The sequence below is a fragment of the Procambarus clarkii genome, chromosome 22, assembly GCF_040958095.1.
Source record: "Procambarus clarkii isolate CNS0578487 chromosome 22, FALCON_Pclarkii_2.0, whole genome shotgun sequence".
Classification (NCBI taxonomy): domain Eukaryota; kingdom Metazoa; phylum Arthropoda; class Malacostraca; order Decapoda; family Cambaridae; genus Procambarus; species Procambarus clarkii.
Window position 1 is genome coordinate 35,120,980 of NC_091171.1, and position 21,456 is coordinate 35,142,435.

Consider the following 21,456-nt stretch of genomic DNA (forward strand, 5'->3'; position numbering starts at 1 on the left):
ATCATCGAGCATTGACCCACATTTTTAAGAAAAAGACACGTTGCCCGAGAATGACAAGGTGGGGTCACGAACTGTCAGCACACTCGTTTCAGATATTGTATAAGCCTGGTCCATCTCATGTTGTTCCTGATGCGCTAAGTAGGAACATTGCCACCGTCAATATGAATGTAAACATTGAAACGATTGCGAGCGATAAAATGAGAGAACTTCAGATGAAGGAACAGCGATGGAAGGAAATTATTGAACATCTGGAAGGAGGGAAATATCCTGCGAGAAAACAAAGTACCTCTTTAAATGACTTTGCACTCAAAGAAGGAGTGTTGTACCATGTAAATGCCCAGAAAGACAGGGCGTTGTTTCAGCTAGTTATCCCTGACGCATTAAAGCCTTCGGCATTAAAACTTGCGCATGCGTCAAAGATTGCAGGTCACCCGGGAGTGTACAAAACTTACACAAAGGCCAAGTCATTATTTTATTTCCCAGGGTTATTATCACATGTAATTAAGTACGTCAGGTCATGTGGGAACTGTCAACGACGCAAAGGTACTCCTAAAGTACAAGCCCCACTCCAGGAATTCTCAGAGATAACAGAACCCTTGGATCGGGTGGGGGCTGATTTAATTGATTTACATAGTAGCAATTCAGGCAACAGATATGCGCTAGTTCTAGTGGACCATCTGTCCAGGTATACCACTCTAGTAGCCCTTCCCAGGAAAGACCCCCAAACAGTGGCAGATGCATTTTTAGCTAGGTTTGTTACTGTGTTCGGTCCGCCTAAAGTTCTAGTATCTGACAGGGGACAGGAGTTTATTGGTAGTTTATTTCAGGAAGTATGTAAACTCTTAGAGACAACAACAGCGCTAACAACAGCATACCATCCCCAGACGAACGGCATGGTGGAACGAACTAATAGGACGGTGAAGGATATGCTTGCCATTTTAGCAGAGAATGACCGGCCACTTGGGATGAACAGTTGCCCTTTGTTCAGTTTGCACTAAACACCGCAGTGCACCAGTCAATAAATACTCAACCACTCTTGCTGTTTACTGGACACTCGTGTAATTTTGCGTCAGGTCTGCTTAACAGACATACTATTAGTTATGGAGAGGATTATCCTTCAGAAATCCTCACCAAGATGAAGAATGCATGGAGGATAGCAGCTGAAGCATCAAAGAAAGCAAGGACACGGTATGCCCATTATTATGATAAGCAGGTACAACCATTAAGAGTGAAAGAGGGAAGCCTAGTGATGCGGTTGAATGAGTCAGCGCCCGCCAATCAGAGTAGGAAGTTAGCAGCTAGATGGCGAGGCCCTTATAGAGTTATTAAGAAACTAGGCCCAGTAAATTTCATAATTAAGGGTATATTTGAAGACCAGGTTGAAAGAACCATCCATATAAATAAATTGAAACTTTATGTAGCAAGGGAAGAACTGGAATTACCTTCAGTAATCCCAGTCCCTGAGAGAGTGGAGGGAATGGTTATTCCTGATGCTCAATCGGAGGAGGATGATGACATCCTATCATCCTTACTTAGTAGCCAAGTTAGGCCTGGTCACCCTATGGTCACCAGATCTCGCGCGCACATGAGCGCACAGTAACTGAGTTCAGCTGTCATCTGAGTTATAGGTAGAGGCAAAGAATTGTACTGTAGGTGCTTAGTCAAGAGTGACGTACCTTTACCTACCCTGGAGGAGTTATCTTTCTCAAAACCTCCAGGGCAGATCCAGGTCTCCACCAGACATGAGTTATGAATGTTTCTTTTCCCAGGTCTGCTCACATTGCCACACTGTCGGCCATATCCCATCTCTACAACTGAGGCCAGAGTAGCATGTCACCGCTATTGTCTGGCGGGAACCAGGTTTAGTTCCCGAGGGACAGGACGGGTCACACTACATCACCCCCTCCATCCCTCACCCCCCCACCCTTATTAGTGGTACCTGCCATGGTGGGGGCGGCTACAAGTCAAGGTCACAGCCAACACCTCATCACTTAATGAGGTTATGGAACTGCCAACACTAGCGGTCATCTGGAGGACTGATTCAACATATCAGACGAGACATTAATGAGGTCACCTGCCTTGCTATAAAGAACACCGGTGACCGGAAATGAACAGCCAAGAACAACGGAGTGGATTGGGCAACGGTTGCGGGATTACACAAGGTCTTGCCCACTCCTGAGGTTTCTGATGCGCCGAGCAACAAGATGTGAAACTTGGTGGCTACGTAAGAACAGCACGTTCCCTCTAGAGTGTGCATGATACGCCAACGCGGATGCACGATTTGCATCTTGGGCCTACAATCATGTGCATGATGGGATAACGAAGAAAGTCGTAAAGGCCTAGTACGACGTAGCAGAAGAAACACCTGTAAGCGGATGGAACCCAAGAGCTGGAGCCGGGACCCGAGGGTTCTGCCGCCACGCCCACCCCGCCTCAACGAACTGGAGCTGTTCACTCATCAAGCAAGACCTCGTCTGGTGTCAACGTCTCAGTACTCCCAGGAAGGCAACATGTATGCGGCAGGCAGAACATCGCCAGCAGACGTTCAGCAGGCGACAACATCTTACAAGAGGATGGAACCCAGGTACGCCAGAGTTCCCCCTGTGACCGGACAGCAAGTCAATCATCGCTGTCAACACCGACGTCATCGCCTCGTCGACGACCCGGAAGTAGGGACCAGCAGCGCGGATGTACTGCAGATTGTGGACTAGATCAGTGGAAGACTCTAGTCAGGAGGGGAGTGGATCTCTTCTCACAACAACTGAGGCCAGCTGAAGAACATCGTTGGTGAAGAACACGACGCATCGTTGCAGAACTACAGCAAGAATACAGCAATGGGCGAGTCAACAACATCGGGACAACGGACTCGTCGGGAATAAAGACTTTGTTAATTTGTATATACAATATATATGTAATTTTTTTAAGTTCAGAAAACTTGGAGTTCACCGTTACAGAGAAAATAAGTTATGAACGAAAATTTTTGTGTAGACTCTGGTGAACTGGGGAACCAGCGGAAAGATGGTTCCAATATAAATTTAATTGGTCATCATAAATTGTGTTATTTTTTTTCAAATGTTGATTGGTCATCTGAGAGGATTGATGGGCTGCCATGCAGGTATGGTCAGCCTGGATTTTGAGTTACCAAGGTAACTGTTATTGTTGAGAGTCTTTATAAATATTTCTCGACTGTGAAATGTATATATTTAGATAGGGTAGCTATTTTTTTTTCGAGGCATGTGCTAGTTCCTTTATGGTCTGGGATAAGAAAAGCCATGTTCGAGTTCCTCGCCCACGGTTTTTCTTAAACCGGGACATTGGGGGATATGTAACAAGAGAGCAGTACATAGTACATGAACATCATAACAGCATGAACAGGCCACGTGGAGGATGAACAACCCACAGGCGCCAGTCAGGCGACGGCAGACAATGTAAAAGTTACACCTCTGTATAAGTTAGCCATAGAGTCAGGTCAACGGTCATCGAATCACAAAGAGGTCAGAATTGATGCCGTCATGGTAATCTTCAGGGATTAACCCCTAAACAACAAATGCAAAACCCTCATGTTCAGCTGAGGAGCAGTAGATCAGGAGAGTCAGTTGAGTGGGCACAGCCCAGTAGGGAGGTGTGTGTGGACTCTGGGAAAGAACATCATCTCCAGGGAAACTGTGGAACAACATACGAGTAAGTACGGCTCTCTTGTACTAAAGCACCTCATTCAGTACCCTTGGCCTCTAGTAGGGAATATAGTTAGGGAGTGTCTTATTTAATTATTTTTAATAAAGTCAGATATTAAGAGTTATTCAATGTGTATTAATGGTTCCTTGCTTTAGTGATATTGGGCCTACCGTCCCCTTTGCCCTAGTGACCTAGTGCTCTTAATTATTCAGTACTCCTCCCCCCGTTCGTCTTCCGTGTTGAGGTGTTAGTATTGGTGTGTCCCGCCTTATTCTTGTGTACACTATAGTTCCCAAGTGGTCAGGATTATTCGAGTGTCAGGCCAGGATCCTTGTACCGTTCAATTGTTCCCTACACCTGTCCTGGTAGGTTATTCCATCTGCAAGACCTACGACTCTCACTCCGGTCCCCTGTCCGGTAACTCAGGGTGGTGGCAGCGTCACTCGGTAACTCATACGATAGGCTGTGACTACGATTACCTCTATCTTTCTGTCTCACTCTCCCTCACTAGTGTCTCACTCTCCCTCGCCCTCGCTCGCTCTCGTTCTCCCTCCCTTGCTCTCGTTCTCGCTCTCTCCTCTCTCTCTCCTCTCACTCTGCCTCCCTCTTCCTCTCTCTCTCTCTCCTTCCTCTGTGTACTTGTTTACGTCTTCGTATGACGGCCCGAGTGTTAACATCTTACATGATCGGTATAGCATCTGTTATTACCATAGAAAGAGCGGAGATTGCACGGTTAGCTCAGTGGTAGTAGCGGAGTGCGCGGTCGAGATAGATACAAGGCGAGGTATTACAATCAGGGTCATTACACACTGACTACCAATGAGTAACTTACACTGACCACCAATGAGTAACTTACACAAACCACCAATGAGTAATTTACACGGACCACCAATGAGTAATAAATGATTAAATTTATGTTTAAATATTTCAATTTAAAACTAAATGAACGTCGATTTAGATGAACGGGTCGAACAGAGCTCATATGATGTCACAGAATGTCAAGAAAATGTTAAAACTAATAAAGGAAAAACCAAATAACACGAAGAATAATTGAATTTCATTACATATCGTTCACAAGAGAGTATATCACATTATATAATTGATGATGGATACACAACAATCGTCCAGAAAGCTTCGTATTACCAACCGTTGTTAGTTCATATATTATTGTAACTTTGTTTAATATCTGACATATTTTAATTACATCTTTTCAATGTTTGTCGATAACTCTTTCTCTAATGTTTAAGATAATGGTGGAAGTTAGAGTGTATTGGAAAAGATAACAAGAATATGCAAAAAAGCGTGTGTGTCAAGAGATAGATAGATATAGATAGATAAATATAGATATATAGATATAGATAGATATATAGATATAGATAGATATATAGATAGATATATAGATATAGATAGATATATAGATATAGATAGATATATAGATATAGATAGATATATAGATATAGATAGTTACACAGACATAGAAAGATATATAGATATGGATAGATATATAGAGAGATAGACAGATAGAAAGACAGAGAGAGAGAGAGAGAGAGAGAGAGAGAGAGAGAGAGAGAGAGAGAGAGAGAGAGAGAGAGAGAGAGAGAGAGAGAGAGAGAGAGAGAGAGAGAGAGAGAGAGAGAGAGAGAGAGAGAGAAAGAGAGTTACTTAGAACATATTTAGAGAACTCCGTATGGATACAAATTCCTATCCAATGCATCCCATATCCTCTTCATAAGACAGGACATTTCGTAACTATGTGGACGAGCGTACAAATACCGACGCGATAGACGAACATAAAGTAAAATTTCGTACTATGCATTACAGAGTCCGGAACAAAATAAAGCTAATAAAATCACACTTAAACATTTCTAGGCCTAGTAAATCCAATATTATAAAGCCCTAGTAAAGGTCTATATTAGCTCAGCGATAGCGTGCATTAGGCCTAGGATAGTTTGGTGAGGTTAACTCTTATAGGCAGCGTAAGTACGAATATATATTTGTTTGTACAATTTCAATAGTAACACAAGTGTATTTTCGATGGGTCCATCACGTCCTTATTTATACGAGCGACTAAAGCGTAGTACTGTCGGTGTAGGAGGGTCAGGTTATCTTGAGATGATTTCAGGGTTTTTTTTTTAGTGTCCCCGCGGCCCGGTCCTCGACCAGGCCTCTACCCCCAGGAAGCAACCCGTGACAGCTGACTAACACCCAGTTACCTGTTTTACTGCTAGGTAACAGGGGCATAGGGTGAAAGAAACTCTGCCCATTGTTTCTCGCCGGCGCCTGGGATCGAACCTGGGACCGCAGGATCACATGTCCAGCGTGCTGTCCGCTCGGGTCGACGGCCATCTTCTCCAATACATGAGTTTCTAGTGACAGGCTTCAGAATAGCTGATGCAAGATAACAGCTCTTTGCTTGCAGTTTCATGTGGAACATCAATATCATTCCTAATGAACCCCTAGTATTAGTTTAACAAATAGAAACACACACACGCACGCGCGCGCGCTCCTGGGACTAAGAGCTAGAGCTCGATTATTCAGGTACAAATAGGTGAGTAGACACACACACACACACACACACACACACACACACACACACACACACACACACACACACACACACACAAACACACACACACACACACACACAGTCAGATGAGTCACAGAGATGTTAGGAAGTTTTCTTTTAGCGTGAGAGTAGTGGGGAAATGGAATGCACTTCAGGAACAGGTTGTGGAAGCAAATACTATTCATAATTTTAAAACTAGGTATGATAGGGAAATGGGACAGGAGTCATTGCTGTAAACAACCGATGCTCGAAAGGCGGGATCCAAGAGTCAATGCTCGATCCTGCAGACACAACTAGGTGAGTACAACTAGGTGAGTACACACACACACACACACACACACACACACACACACACACACACACACACACACACACACACACACACACACACACACACACACACACACACACACACACACACACACACAAGAGGCTTCGCGGCTGAGTGGACAGCGCTCGGGGGTCGTAGTTCCAAGGGCCGAGGCGGAAACAAATGAGCGGAGTTCCTTTAACACTGATGCCTCTCTTCACCTAGCAGTAAATAGGTACCTGGAAGTTAGACAGCTGCTACGGGCTGCTTCTAGGAGGTGTGCGCATACCCAGGAATGTATGTGTGTGCGCGAGTGTAAGAGAAATGTGTGTAGTAGACATAACAGAGGAAAAATAAATTGGTTAGACAGGCGGGGTCCAATAGCTAATACCTCGATTCTGCAGACACAGATAGTAAACACACACACACACACACACACACACACACACACACACACACACACACACACACATAATCTCACCAGTTGATTGACGGTTGAGAGGCGGGACCAAAGAGACAAAGCTCAACCCCCGCAAGCACAAATAGGTGAGTACACAAATAGGTGAGTACACAAATAGGTGAGTACACAAATAGGTGAGTACACAAATAGGTGAGTACACAAATAGGTTAGTACATAACGGGATACTCACGACATCCCGTTTCATCTGACAGCTGGTCGCCGTTGTGACAGTGGTTGAGGCCGTCACAGAGACGGTTGGCAGCCAAACACCTGTCCTTGTGACGCTGGGAGGCTGACACCACACACGTGATGGACACCCCGACCTCGCACACCGCCACACCTGTCGAGATACCAAGGTAAGACAACTAGAGTGCTGAATGAAAACACATTCAATGTAAACACATTGTGAACATTGTGCTGAATATAAACACACACACACACCCACACACACACACACACACACATACAGATTATATATTTCAGAGACAGATGTTCATCTTGGAACCTCTCTTCTTATGAGGAACAGCAGAAAAAGACAATATCATCTCTAATTGTGATCTCAGAGAAAATACTCCGCCATCAACGCTAAAGATGCAATTACTAAGCAAAACAAAATTAGCTTGCTAAATTAATATATTCAAGATGAAAGATACATCAATATCAACACCAGTTACGAAGACCAAGAAGATATAACTTTGGCTAACGATATAAAGGACCTAACGACCTGTTTACAGAAGACGAAATTAATGTGTAAACAAAGGAGTCGAGGACTCCTCGAGTCGTTCAAATCATGTCTCATTTTAAGCGATATGAATTGATTCTAAGATGTTAAGGTGTATAGTCAGTCACAAATCGTAGTTAGTACAGTGATCATTTTTTATTGATAAAGCACAATAAATACAATAAAACAGTCTGACAAAAAATAGTAAAAGCAGTGATCGCTTTACAAGTATGTAAAGCACAAAAACAAAACACAAAACTGAAAAACAAACAAGCACATAACAGGAAACACTGAAATGATATTGTTACATAATAACAAGTAAATATATATATATATATATATATATATATATATATATATATATATATATATATATATATATATATATATATATATACATATACACAGAACTAGCCCGCGGCAAAGAAGTACGAGAAAAGAACACTATACAACATGAAGGAGAAAACCAGCCTGTAGGGCCACCTGGAAAGGACAAGGAGCCGAGACAAACAGTAATGCATAACCCGAACACGCAGGGACCGGGAAAAAACACAATGAAATGACACCCACACATTCAAACAAATCAAAAACAAACACCGGAACATGCAGGAACCGGCAAAAAAACACAAAACACACAAACACAGACATCAGGAAACACACACACAGACCCAACAGCACTAGAAACAACACAAAGACGGAACATATAAAACACACAGGAAATAACCAGTACAGCACAATCAAAAACGCAAACAAACACAATGCCCAAACGGGGCGAACCAAAACACGGATACAAACATACTTCCTTAGTAATTGGCAGACATGGCAACAAAAACAAAAGACAGGGAGTACACAAATCTAACACAAGTACTATTGATATTTATCCGGGAACTCCCGCGCCGGAAAGCGCAAGCAGTAAGCCTCCCAAATCAGCTGGACGTCTTCGGACACCTGTACTGTCGACCAGGAGACGCAAAAGGCCAAGGCATCAACTCAGGAACCCCATAAATAAACCTCTTTATTTGCGGCACCCAAATAGTTGAAGAGCACCACGAGACCGGACGCACCTTGTCATCCCAAGTGAGGTCCAAACGTTGCGACTTAGGGACCACGCCCCCGGCGGCCGTGACCACAGCGAAGGGTTTCACATTAGAGAGTTCCGCACTGGGCATCACACTGGTTTGCGCACGAGGCTTCTCATGGGGCTGCGCGCAAATGCGCCAGGGCCCCCACCACCGGGCACAGGAGCAGAGGCCCCCTGGCGCACACCTTTCCTTAAGACAGCCACGATGTCCCTATCAACAGGAGCAACCTGCCACCTTGGGGAGCCAACAGCAGTAGTCACAGGGGGCGACACAGGAGGTAGCACAGAGGCCCCCAACAGCACCGCCAGCCACGGCGGGAGACGCTGAAGCACCATACTCTTCCACCTCCACCCAAGGCACACCACGAAAGGGAGACACACTCGGAACCCGTCTCGAGCGCTTGCAGACAGGCTGCCGGTCATCCGAGCTATCACCCCCCATCATCCTGCAACACAGCAGAACTCTTTGACAGGCGCGCCTTCAAAGCCCGGCCCCTGAGAACCGCAGCCTCCACAACCGGGGGCACCGACCCACACACTGCAGAGGACAGCCCCTCGCGAACATCCAGAGTGACAGGAGACACCGTATCCAGGGACGGAATAGGTAGGGGCGGTCGAGACGGGGCGGGCTGGGGTGTCAGGGGCAGGGATGGCTCAGGCAGGGAAGCCGGCGGCGGAGGTGGATCCACCCCAACCCCCACGTCAACATCCACACCACCACCCACATCCGCACCTAGGCGAGCCTCAGGCTGCAACACCGGGGCAGAAGCCGGCAGGGAAGCACCACCCATATCAGCTCTTGAAGACAGGTCCGGAGCTGACAACGGGGGAAAATCTTCCTCCCGGAAGAGGTTAACAGGGGTGACCCGGCGCTCCTCACACCCCGCAGCCTGGTAGCCCGGTAGGCCGCACCTGAAGCATGTCCTAGGCTGGCCTGCGTGAAAGACATGAATCGGGAACCCCAACAACATGATGGAGGACGGTATAGGATCCGAGGCGCATGGCGAGAGTGCGGGTCCCACACGGGACCCCCTTCCACCTCTTGGTAAGGACGGCATTCATCCTCACATGAAGGACCCGCCCTAAACGGGCAAGGTACCAACGTAGAAGGTCCTCAGGAAACTCGAAGGGCATCCCATGCACCGCCACATACGACGTGGTACCACAACGATCGGAGAGGATCACTGACCCACCATTGTCAGGCAGAGTGAAAGAGCGCCCATCATAACACGCGACGATCATAGCATCCTGGTAAATCACTGAGGAGCCGAACTTTATAATCGGCCGCCTTCGAGCTAGCAGCTGCACACCTTACTCAGACTCTACAGGAACACGAAGCATGTCGAGTAACACCACCTCTACTGCGTGGTAGGAAACATTCCAGGAAAACTCCAGGCCAATGGAGTCCTGCCTAGTGACAGAGGGCACAGGGCCCCCCTCCCCATACAGCAGACCGTCACGGCCCCAGGGGCCTCTCGGGAGAAACACGGGACGTAGGCCACGTCAGCAGCGACACCCAGGTCCACACACCACGCTGGGTTGACAACAACTCAGTACAGTGACATTGCCGTAAGTGAAAAGTTGACCCGTTGTTCTCAGTACAGTGACATTGCCGTAAGTGAAAAGTTGACCCGTTGTTCCACAGTGCGCAGGTATTACAGAGGGCGCCACTTGCTTGAGGCACAAACTGCACGGTAAGAGATACCCAAATATGTTCACACATGCGGATCTGATATTCATATATGTTCCCACATGCGGGGTGTGATACCCATATATATTTACTCATGCGGGTCTGATACCCATATATGTTTACACATGCGGGTCTGATACCCATATATGTTTACACATGCGGGTCTGATACCCATATATGTTTACACATGCGGGTCTGATACCCATATATGTTCACACATGCGGGTCTTTGGCTATCGTGAGTCATAAGCACGATATTTAAACACGTGAGGTCAAGAACATTACAGCTCGAATGCTAAAAAATATAACTAATTCCAGATCTGAATTTAAGCGGTAAAGAATGGACGAGTTTCAATAGAGGATTTATTGTAAACCAACTGATAAGAGTTCCTTACCCACAGGAACTCTTACTTGTGGGTAAGAGTTCCACAAAATGTCACCAAGTTCTTAATGAATATGATAGCTTATATTGGCCAAGAATGGAAGCTCCATCAAATTTAATACAAATGAACTTACATGGGCAGTAGAAGCTATCATATTCGTCAAGAATTTCATTACATTTTGCGAAACATTGACCCAGCACAGATAAACTTCCAGTTTGTGCTTATCAATGACAATATCATTGGAGCTTATCTAAAACAAAAATTCTATATATAAACGAACCCCAGCCAAGTTTTTAATCAAATGGAAGTGAGAGAATACTATTAATGATTCGAACTATATGTTATATTCCATTCACCGCGGACCCCAGGCGTGTGAGTCCCAAGCTCTATCGACCTGCCGATAGAGGAATTGAAATTGAAATTGAAATAAGTTTATTGAGGTAAAATATACACAAAGGGATGAGGTAGCTCAAGCTATTCTCACACCGTTCAGTACAACGTGTCCATACATATATATACATAGACACACATCACAAACAATAAACATATTGCCAAACATTCTGAGAACCGATAGAGGAAAGATACGGAAACCTTCCTTATTATGACTACTCATTAGCTCGGTCGATCGAGCTTCGGCATCAAACACCTGGGGCTCGCGGTTCGAGTCTCCTAGAGTCCTGGGGCCAGATTCACGAAGCAGTTACGCAAATACTTACGAACGTGTACATCTTTCCTCAATCTTTGACGGCTTTGGTTACTTTTATTAAACAGTTTACAAGCATGAAAACTTCCCAATCAACTGTTTTTATTGCTATAAACAGCCTCCTGGTTCTTCGGAGCTCATTAACTGTTTAATAATTGCAAACAAAGCCGCCAAAGATTGAGAAAAGATGTACAGGTTCGTAAGTACTTCCGTAACTGCTTCGTGAATCTGGTCCTAGGTAATTGGAAGGTTGATTTCCATGGACGTGTGGATGATAATGTACATGTTATATGGTTCCACGGGATGTTCTGTGATGGGGTGGCCAAAATTTAAGTTGTAAGTGGCTGTCTCATTCCAATTTCATCAATAATTGGCACCTCCCATATCTATATATTGTCAAAATTCCTAGCCGTCCCTTCCTTAGTAATTGGTAAAAAACTTCTAATTCCTATTATTTTAAAGATTATATTAATATTATCATAGTTAATTGTGTCCTTATAATCTTTGATATATTTATTTACTAACGTGTTGTTAATTAAAATATACAAGTATTGTTATTGACTTGGTTTAAATATTGTAAAAAAAATTTAAATGTTTATAAGGAAATTACTAAATTATTAAGGTTGGGAGAATCTGATATTGATTGTTAATTCTTAAAAGCTGTTTGAAAAAAACTAGTCAACGTCAAGCTTGAATGAAAAGTATTCAGTTTTTTCATAGGCATTTTTTATGGCAAATTGATAGTTATTTCTAGAAAGCTGTTTTGGGGGAAAAAAGATTCCAGGGAATATGTTGCCAGCTATTCTGAAAAGGTGTCAGCTATTCTGAAAAGGTGCCAGCTATTCTGAAAAGGTGTCAGCTATTCTGAAAAGGTGCCAGCTATTCTGAAAAGGTGCCAGCTATTCTGAAAAGGTGCCAGCTATTATGAAAAGGTGCCAGCTATTCTGAAAAGGTGCCAGCTATTCTGGAAAGGTGCCAGCTATTCTGAAAAGGTGCCAGCTATTCTGAAAAGGTGCCAGCTATTCTGAAAAGGTGCCAGCTATTCTGAAAAGGTGCCAGCTATTCTGAAAAGGTGCCAGCTATTCTGGAAGCGGTTTATTGCCAGAGTTTTTATAACGGGTTGTAAAAAACAATTAAGTTTTTTTTTATAACGCAAAATGTTAGAGGATTTGACCCTCCAGCGAGTGCATTGCAGTCCGTCCTCATCTACAAAGGCAAAATGTTCATGCCATGCAGCTGTCAAACTCCCTGTTAAAGAATGAAAAATATTTTACATACGACTCAAAACTGACGATGTTCGAACATTTCATGATCTATGCTTCTTTGACCACCTCTGCTCGCATCGCTGCTCGGTAAATGCTTCACCCCACGTTATTCAAATACAAATAATCGATAACAAAACCTAAACTTCTAACCTAACCTACACATAAATATGCACAATATGCTAATACATAATAATAATTTATATTTGAGAAAATTCCTATTAAGAATAAACAGAATAAATCAATTAACATTGATTAAAGGGTTTTGGGGGTCGGCAGCTGGATGGAATGAGCCGAGCCTGAGGACGGATTGAAGCAAGGACCATGAGAGTGAGACTGATTGATAATGTAAGTGAAGGTTGACCGTAATTAAGCCATCTAATTGCTGCCGGTGGGAAGTGATTAGCAAAGTTAGCGAAGCGTTACACAAGTCGCTTTCCTTAAACATTGTGTCGCTTAATGTTTTATAGCTATAAGAACCACTTCTATATACCCCAGCACACAGCAACGTAACGTAAAAAAATAACGTTACAACAACGTTATATTAAACGTTACAACAACGTTATTTTCACTATGACTACGTTTCTGGAACGTTGTAAAGAACATTGTGATTACGTTCTATGGTTGTTGGGTAACGACATATGCCCACTCTTATCCATTCATCTTAAAGCACCGTAGCCTTCTGGCTCATCCCCATCATGGCATGGTTGAAAAGTTATCCAAACTCCAAATATTGACGGGAATGAACACTGTGAGGACGACTTGGAACCTCGATCACTATACTAGGTCGCAGCACCATGGCAGAAGAGACACAGGGTGCCTCAGGGGGGAAACGCCATTATAAATGATATAAAAATGATATAAACCCTTATAATACAGGTGGGGAACCCGTCACGTCTACTCACAAAGCGTATAAATATATGAAAATTAATTGAATGTAAAGGAAAAATAAAACCTAAATTATAAATTTATTCTTAGCAAAAGCCGAATAAATGAAATTTGCGAAATAATTAAAAATACGACTCATCACTATTCTATGTACAAAAATTAGTTTTTTGTTTTTTTCCTTACTCTCATCCCATTTTTTTCAGCTGATTACGTCTCTTGAAATCCCCAATCATCATTAATCAGTTCAGTAACACTGATCAATAACCTGACACACTACTGGAATTTTCGTTTTCTGTGCGCCATGCAGTGTTCCCCCATTTTCTACTCACGGGGTCACTTTAATAGTCGGCGCTCTGCTGAAATTCGACTCATTTACACCGCCATGAATCTAGACCAACGGGACTGATGTAACATTCAATCAAGGTTGATAATATTGGTCCTACCCAGGGAGTATAAAACCTGCTCCAGTAACGGTTAATCAACGCAGGATCAACAATGTCAACGTAGGCTCAATGTTATCAACGTTATTAGAGCATGATCAATGTTATCAGAGAACGAACAGTGTTATCAGAACATGAACAATGTTAATTATCGTCGTTAGATCGTTGTTACAAGAATGTCGTTTACCCAGCTTTATCTGGGAGGGGGGAGGGGGGAAGGGGAAAGGTTCAGTGAACGTTTCCCAAACATGTCCCTGCCCTCCTGCTCCCCCCCCCCCCCTGTCGGGGTAAATCTGGGTAGATGACGTTGATATAACAATGAATTAACGTTGACGACGCAAATTCTGCCTTAACAACGTTGATCCAAGGATGATAACGTTGATCCAAGGATGATAACGTTGATCCAGCATTGACAAAACGTTGCCAGTGGGCACAATGTACAGAAAGAGTTCGACGTTCACGCAAGCTTAATTCAACGTTGAATCGACGTTTATTGGGGCATGTGTGTGTTGCCCACTTGGGGTACAGGATACATGCAGTCCTGTACCATGTGTGTGTGTGTGCAGGATACATGCAGTCCTGTACCATGTGTGTGTGTGTGCAGGATACATGCAGTCCTGTACCATGTGTGTGTGTGTGCAGGATACATGCAGTCCTGTACCATGTGTGTGTGTGTGCAGGATACATGCAGTCCTGTACCATGTGTGTGTGTGTGCAGGATACATGCAGTCCTGTACCATGTGTGTGTGTGTGCAGGATACATGCAGTCCGGAGTACTGCCATGTACTGAGGTGTAGGGTACAGGGCTCCTCACTGCGACATATCTTGAGATGATTTCGGGGCTTAGTGTCCCCACGGCCCCGTCCTCGACCAGCCCTCCACCTCCAGGAAGCAGCCCGTGACAGCTGACTAACTCCCAGGTACCTATTTACTGCTAGGTAACAGGGGCATAGGGTGAAAGAAACTCTGCCCATTGTTTCTCGCCGGCGCCCGGGATCGAACCATAGACCACAGGATCACGCGTACAGTGTTCTGTCCGCTCAGCCACCGGCTCCCTCCACATCAATAGAGCGTGGGAATGGTGCTCGCGCGGGACCAGTTCTCTTCAATTTCCCTGTTATGTCTCTCATATTCCTGACAATAGAACTCTTGTCAGTGACCGTCTGTTGCCCCATTCCCTGGAGCAATTCCACACCGAGATGGGCAATTCAGCTCTACTTTAGTTCCCGTTATTGGGGACCGAAAGCTGAAACTTGCAGGACCAATCCAACATTATCTCTTTTTAAAAAAAAGTTTTAGATCTATCAGCAGAAAAAAAAGAATGTAGTCTCTTATTTCGAATTTCTACCTTTTATATTTTCTGTTACTACTCAGAAATTAATAAATTTAGAATTAATTATTACTTCATTAATTAAATCATTAGATATCCAATTCTAATTATACAAATCAATTTTTAAATTTTGTAATTTTTAATTTTGAAGTTCATTTAAAATGAGGAGTACATCTTGGGAAGTGGGCATCGGCCGCGCCGCTTTAACGAGCCTGACCAGAGAACCGGTTGACAAATACCAATAATTGCCAACCGAACCTATTGAACTCCTAACCTAACCTACGCCTAAATATGTACAACGATGCTAATATATCGTGCATATTTGGGCGCAGCCTTATATACTGCTCCGAGTACCAAATGCGATATTTTGCTCCATATGATGTTTGATCTGTTTTACGGCATGCGCAGTGTCGTAGTACTTTTATATAGATGCGCACTTCAAGGTTTAATTGATTAGAAAATGCTGTTTATCTATATAAATAAACTTGTTTGAAATTACATTGTGGAAAGTCAGGAGGGAGAGAGGGAGGGAGGGAGGGAGGGAGGAAGGGAGGGAGGGAGGGAGGGAGGGAGGGAGGGAGGGAGGGAGGGAGGGAGGGAGGGAGGGAGGGAGGGAGGGAGGGAGGGAGGGAGGGAGGGAGGGAGGAAGGGAGGGAGGGAGGGAGGGAGGGAGGGAGGGAGGGAGGGAGGGAGGGAGGGAGGGAGGGAGGGAGGGAGGGAGCCTGGTTACATCTGCTGAAGAAACCAAATAGTTCATTACACTCTTCCAGGGACCTGACCCTCTGCTCGCTCCAATTACCAGATTACACGAGTTTTTTTATACCTTGGCTCACGCGCTGGGAAAGATACAAGGACTGGATAGATACTAGCCTTGTAGAGATACCAGGCTAGCGGGGAAATACCTCACTGGTAGATATTAAGATACCAGGCTTGGGGACGGTGGTGGTGGGGGGGGGGGTTATATCTGACAGGCTGAGAGAGAATTCTTACCAGAGATATTTTCGGGTGTCTGTAGCCCTAATTAGGTCAATCAGTAGGAGTGTGTCTTATCTCCTGACAGCGCTGTTCACGCCGTCACCTTGTCTCTCACTCTCCCTTACAGCATCTCTCACTCCTCTCACAGCGTGTCTCACCCCTCTCATTGCGTTTCTCGCTCTCCTCATAACATCTTTTACTTCCCCGCCTGTGTCTCACCTTTCTCGGCGTATCTCACTCCTGCCATAGAGCCTCTCACCCTCCTCACAGTGTCTCTTATTCCCCCCCCCCTTCCCCAGCATTTACAGCATTTCTCACTCCCCTCAAACTCTGGCTTCCTCCTACAGCAACTTCAGGGACGACCTACCGGACACGCGGGTATAGATGTGTCCACAGTCGCTCTCGTCGGCACAATCACTACAGTCACACTGGGAGTCGCACACGTTGCCCGCTAGCACACACTGGCTGTTGGGGCAGCGGAACTGTTGTTGGTCGCACTCTCCACCTGCAGGGGAAGAGAGAGAGAGAGATGATTAATTGTCCGCTAGGGAGCAAAAGGGACGAGATTACTGTTTGTGGTCGAGGATAAGGGAAGAGTAATAATAATAAGAAGGGGAGCATGTCACTAGCAAGAGGGGAAGAAGAAGAAGACTACCTGAAATAAGGGAGTTTAAATCACACCGGGAAGAAAATGAAGGTTGCTTCCAGGTGGTAAAAAAGAAAATGAAGATATGTGTTTTGATTGAGAATGAGTGAGGGTAAGGTGATTATGAGGAGCGTTAAGCCAGTGTTACTATGTGGCACTTGGAAAATATCTGAGGCAGACTATGAGCTGGGATATGAGGACAACATACAAACACCTCCCCACAACCCACGTCACCTCTAACCAACCCACATCACCTCTAACCAACCCACAACACCTCTAACCAACCCACATCACCTCTAACCAACCCACAACACCTCTAACCAACCCACAACACCTCTAACCAACCCACATCACCTCTAACCAACCCACATCACCTCTAACCAACCCACATCACCTCTAACCAACCCACAACACCTCTAACCAACCCACAACACCTCTAACCAACCCACAACACCTCTAACCAACCCACAACACCTCTAACCAACCCACATCACCTCTAACCAACCCACATCACCTCTAACCAACCCACATCACCTCTAACCAACCCACATCACCTCTAACCAACCCACAACACCTCTAACCAACCCACAACACCTCTAACCAACCCACATCACCTCTAACCAACCCACATCACCTCTAACCAACCCACAACACCTCTAACAAACCCACAACACCTCTAACCAACCCACAACACCTCTAACCAACCCATAACACCTCTAACCAACCCACAACACCTCTAACCAACCCACATCACCTCTAACCAACCCACATCACCTCTAACCAACCCACATCACCTCTAACCAACCCACATCACCTCTAACCAACCCACAACACCTCTAACCAACCCACAACACCTCTAACCAACCCACAACACCTCTAACCAACCCACATCACCTCTAACCAACCCACATCACCTCTAACCAACCCACATCACCTCTAACCAACCCACAACACCTCTAACCAACCCACAACACCTCTAACCAACCCACATCACCTCTAACCAACCCACAACACCTCTAACCAACCTACAACACTAACAACATCCTCGGTAATGGGTTATGGCTGCCTGCAGCTGCGACGAGAACAGTGGAGTCATCATTACCGTCCTGCTGGTGATTCCAGACTCTAGATAGAGCACCGAAGTTGGCAGGAACATATGTGTGGAGTTATCACTTGCTGATTGTTCTCCATGCGCGCCACAACAGTTTACTCAGCCCTTACTCTAGACTTGCCACGTCGTAAATGCCACTGTTTGGCCTAACTAGAAACGTAAACTGCACAACTGTTTGGCCTAACTAGAAGCGTAAACTGGACAACTGTTTGGCCTAACCAGAAACGTAAACTGGAAAACTGTTTGGCCTAACCAGAAACGTAACAACCCCATGCAACCCACCTACAAACTATTGAGGCCAGTGAACAGAAAACGTCAATATTAAGGTGCTTTGATTTTGAACCAAATCGACGCATTTTATTGAAGAAGACTGGTTGATTCCGTTGAAATTACGACATGTTAAGTGAGAGGACAGACACGTTGGGTTTGCAGCTGTATATTGGCGTGGTGGGTTTACCTGGAGACGTTGGGTTTGCAGCTGTATAGTGGCGTGGTGGGTTTACCTGGAGACGTCACTGGTGTGAGCGACACTTGGAAATGTTTTAGAATTGGGTTTGAATAATTTTAAAATGGTTTAGAGAAGGCTTTGGTTTAATTCAGAATTATATCATAGGTTTCGAATCATCTCGCTTATCTTTCATAGGGCTTGAATCAATTCAAAATGCTTTAGCATGGGGTATGAATAATTTGAAAACTGTTTAGAATGGAGTTTCAATGATTTCAAACCGCTTTAGATGAATAATTTCAAAACGCTTTAGATGACTCATTTCAAAACGCTTTTACATAGAGTTTGAATAATTTAGAAGGCTAAGCACTCACATATTCGTAAAATAATGAACCAAATTTGTAATAAACAGTATTTTAAGTTTTATTCACAAAGTCAGTCGAATAACATTTATGGCGAAATTAGTCCCTCTTTTTAATTAGACTTTCCAAAGCCCAATAATGAGACGAGAACTATATTAAATGAATACATTCTTGCTATATTTTATTATTACTTTTATCATACTGCAAGTAAATGTTTAAGAGGCTATCGTTAATGTGAAAATTTTGCTCATATTTTGACCAAAAAGAAAATGGGATTTTGACCAAACAGAATTTTGACTAGAACTCATGGGATGTATCTTAAGAGCTCCCATGAGTTCTTCAAAAAAATATGTGACAAGAATTCTTGAGTTTGATAATGATGTAACATTGAAGAATTATATGAACGATGAATTAAGTATTTGTAAACAACTCGCTAAATATTGGAAATACTCCGTTTAATAAAGATTTTTTTTTATCTTCGTCAGTTGCAATTACGTTACGTAATCGATTAAATAATTGTCGTATGTATAAAGGTTAAAAGTGAATTATGCATATTGATATTGTCATTTTTGTATATTTAAATACATTATAGCACAATTTGTCTTTTGAAAAAAATGTATATAGTAAATATTTCAAATACAGCTTCAAAGTGTTTTTGTGGTACAAACGTTTTCATTTTTTGGATTTTTGTTTGCTTGTGTTTGATGATATTTTGTGTTGATTTAGAGTAAGATAAGGTGAGAAACCTATATTTTTGCCCGTGTGAGTGTTTGTTTCTGTCTTCCTTACATTGTCTAAATATAACTGTAAATTTCTCTCTGCTAGATCATTTTCTTTCTAAGTATATTTGTATGATTGACAAACCGTCTGACTTTCTGTCTGACTGTCTCTCTATTACCCCTGTCTATAGTTCATCTTCTATCGAAATTGCAATGAATGCAGTAAGTACTAATTACTTGTTAAACAGAAGAGCCAAATTTTAGAAATATTGTGTTGCAATTTTTATATTAAGATAACCAAAAACATTTGACCATCCTATTAAGAGAACAACTCGGTGGTTTGAACATCTATTAAAAACATTAGTGTAACCTATTAGGAGAATATAAGCAGCCGTTTGAGCAGTTAAATGAAAACATTACAACCACGATTTAATAATAACAAAGCAATCGTTTGTGTATTCGTTTGGACTGTTGGTGTCAATAAACTTGCTTTACTGCAAGTAAATATTTATAAAAAAGTGTCTTCCATTCCTCAATCAAAGACATTAGTTGTAAGACGGGAACATACTCCTTTTTTTCCTTCCACAGACGAGGCCATTCATTTATACAATGCTAATCAAGTGCTGTATAATGATTTATACATTATCTTCAGTCCTCCATGGACTGGGATAGAGATAGACATCATATTGTGTAGAGATGAATTGAGCACTCAACCAGAGATGACTGAAGGGCGTTTACAATGGTAACCAACATACGTACCAGGGTTCAGAGGTCTGGGGGCCAGATTCACGAAGCAGTTACGCAAGCACTTACGAATGTGTACATCTTTCCTCAGTCTTGGGCAGCTTAGTTTACAATTATTAAACAGTTAGTGAGCTCCAAAGCACCAGGAGGCTGTTTATAACGATAAGAACAGTTGATTGGGCAGTTTTCATGCTTGTAAAATGTTCAATAAATGTAACCACAGCCGTCAAAGATTGAGGAAAGATGTGCACGTTCGTAAGTACTTGCGTAAGTGCTTCGTGAATCTGACCCCTGGAGTCCACCTTCACACAATCACACAACCCGTCCTCCTAACAGAACGTCGCATTTTGACGGAATACTCTACCTAGGGCCAAAAAAATTGTCATACGAGAGACGTGGCAGTGGCTCAGGTAATTGACATACTGTCTCGTTTTCTGTTTGTTGGGGGGTCCTCTGGTAGGTTAGGATAAAGACACTTTAGTACGCCAGTTTCTTGACGTTTGGAAACCTTAGGAGGACGGGCTGCCCCTGTGATGCATCTCCGTGCTCCCGGAGGCTAGGCTTTAATTAAGGCCAGGGAGCTGGTCAGCCGAGCGGACAGCACGCTGGACTTGTGATCCTGTGGTCCCGGGTTCGATCCCGGGCGCCTGCGAGAAACAATGGGCAGAGTTTCTTTCACCCTATGCCCATGTTACCTAGCAGTAAAATAGGTACCTGGGTGCTAGTCAGCTGTCACGGGCTGCTTCCTGGGAGTGGAGGCCTGGTCGAGGACCGGGCCGCGGGGACACTAAAGCCCCGAAATCATCTCAAGATAACCTCAAGAAGGCGTGGATGGTGTGTTAAGTAGTGGTCTTCTCCAGAGCAGTTCACAGTCGTGTGAGCTCATCACTCAACATACACTTCCCAGCTCTCTTTACTCTTTGTTGCTCTACATAACCCGACCAGG

General features: G+C 44.0%; 1 protein-coding gene across 2 annotated transcripts in view; it reads right to left on the reverse strand.

Annotated features, from left to right (window-relative positions):
• The window catches only part of LOC123761052 (G-protein coupled receptor GRL101), a gene marked incomplete at its 5' end in the record, with an annotated part of 127,045 nt that extends 110,057 nt beyond the window's left edge, over nucleotides 1-16,988 (reverse strand). For both annotated transcript variants that reach the window (XM_069328837.1, XM_069328838.1), the window contains 2 exon segments: nucleotides 7,202-7,351; nucleotides 16,851-16,988. In XM_069328837.1, coding sequence (XP_069184938.1) covers nucleotides 7,202-7,351; nucleotides 16,851-16,988 — 288 coding nt within the window.
• Between the last annotated feature and the right edge of the window lie 4,468 nt (nucleotides 16,989-21,456).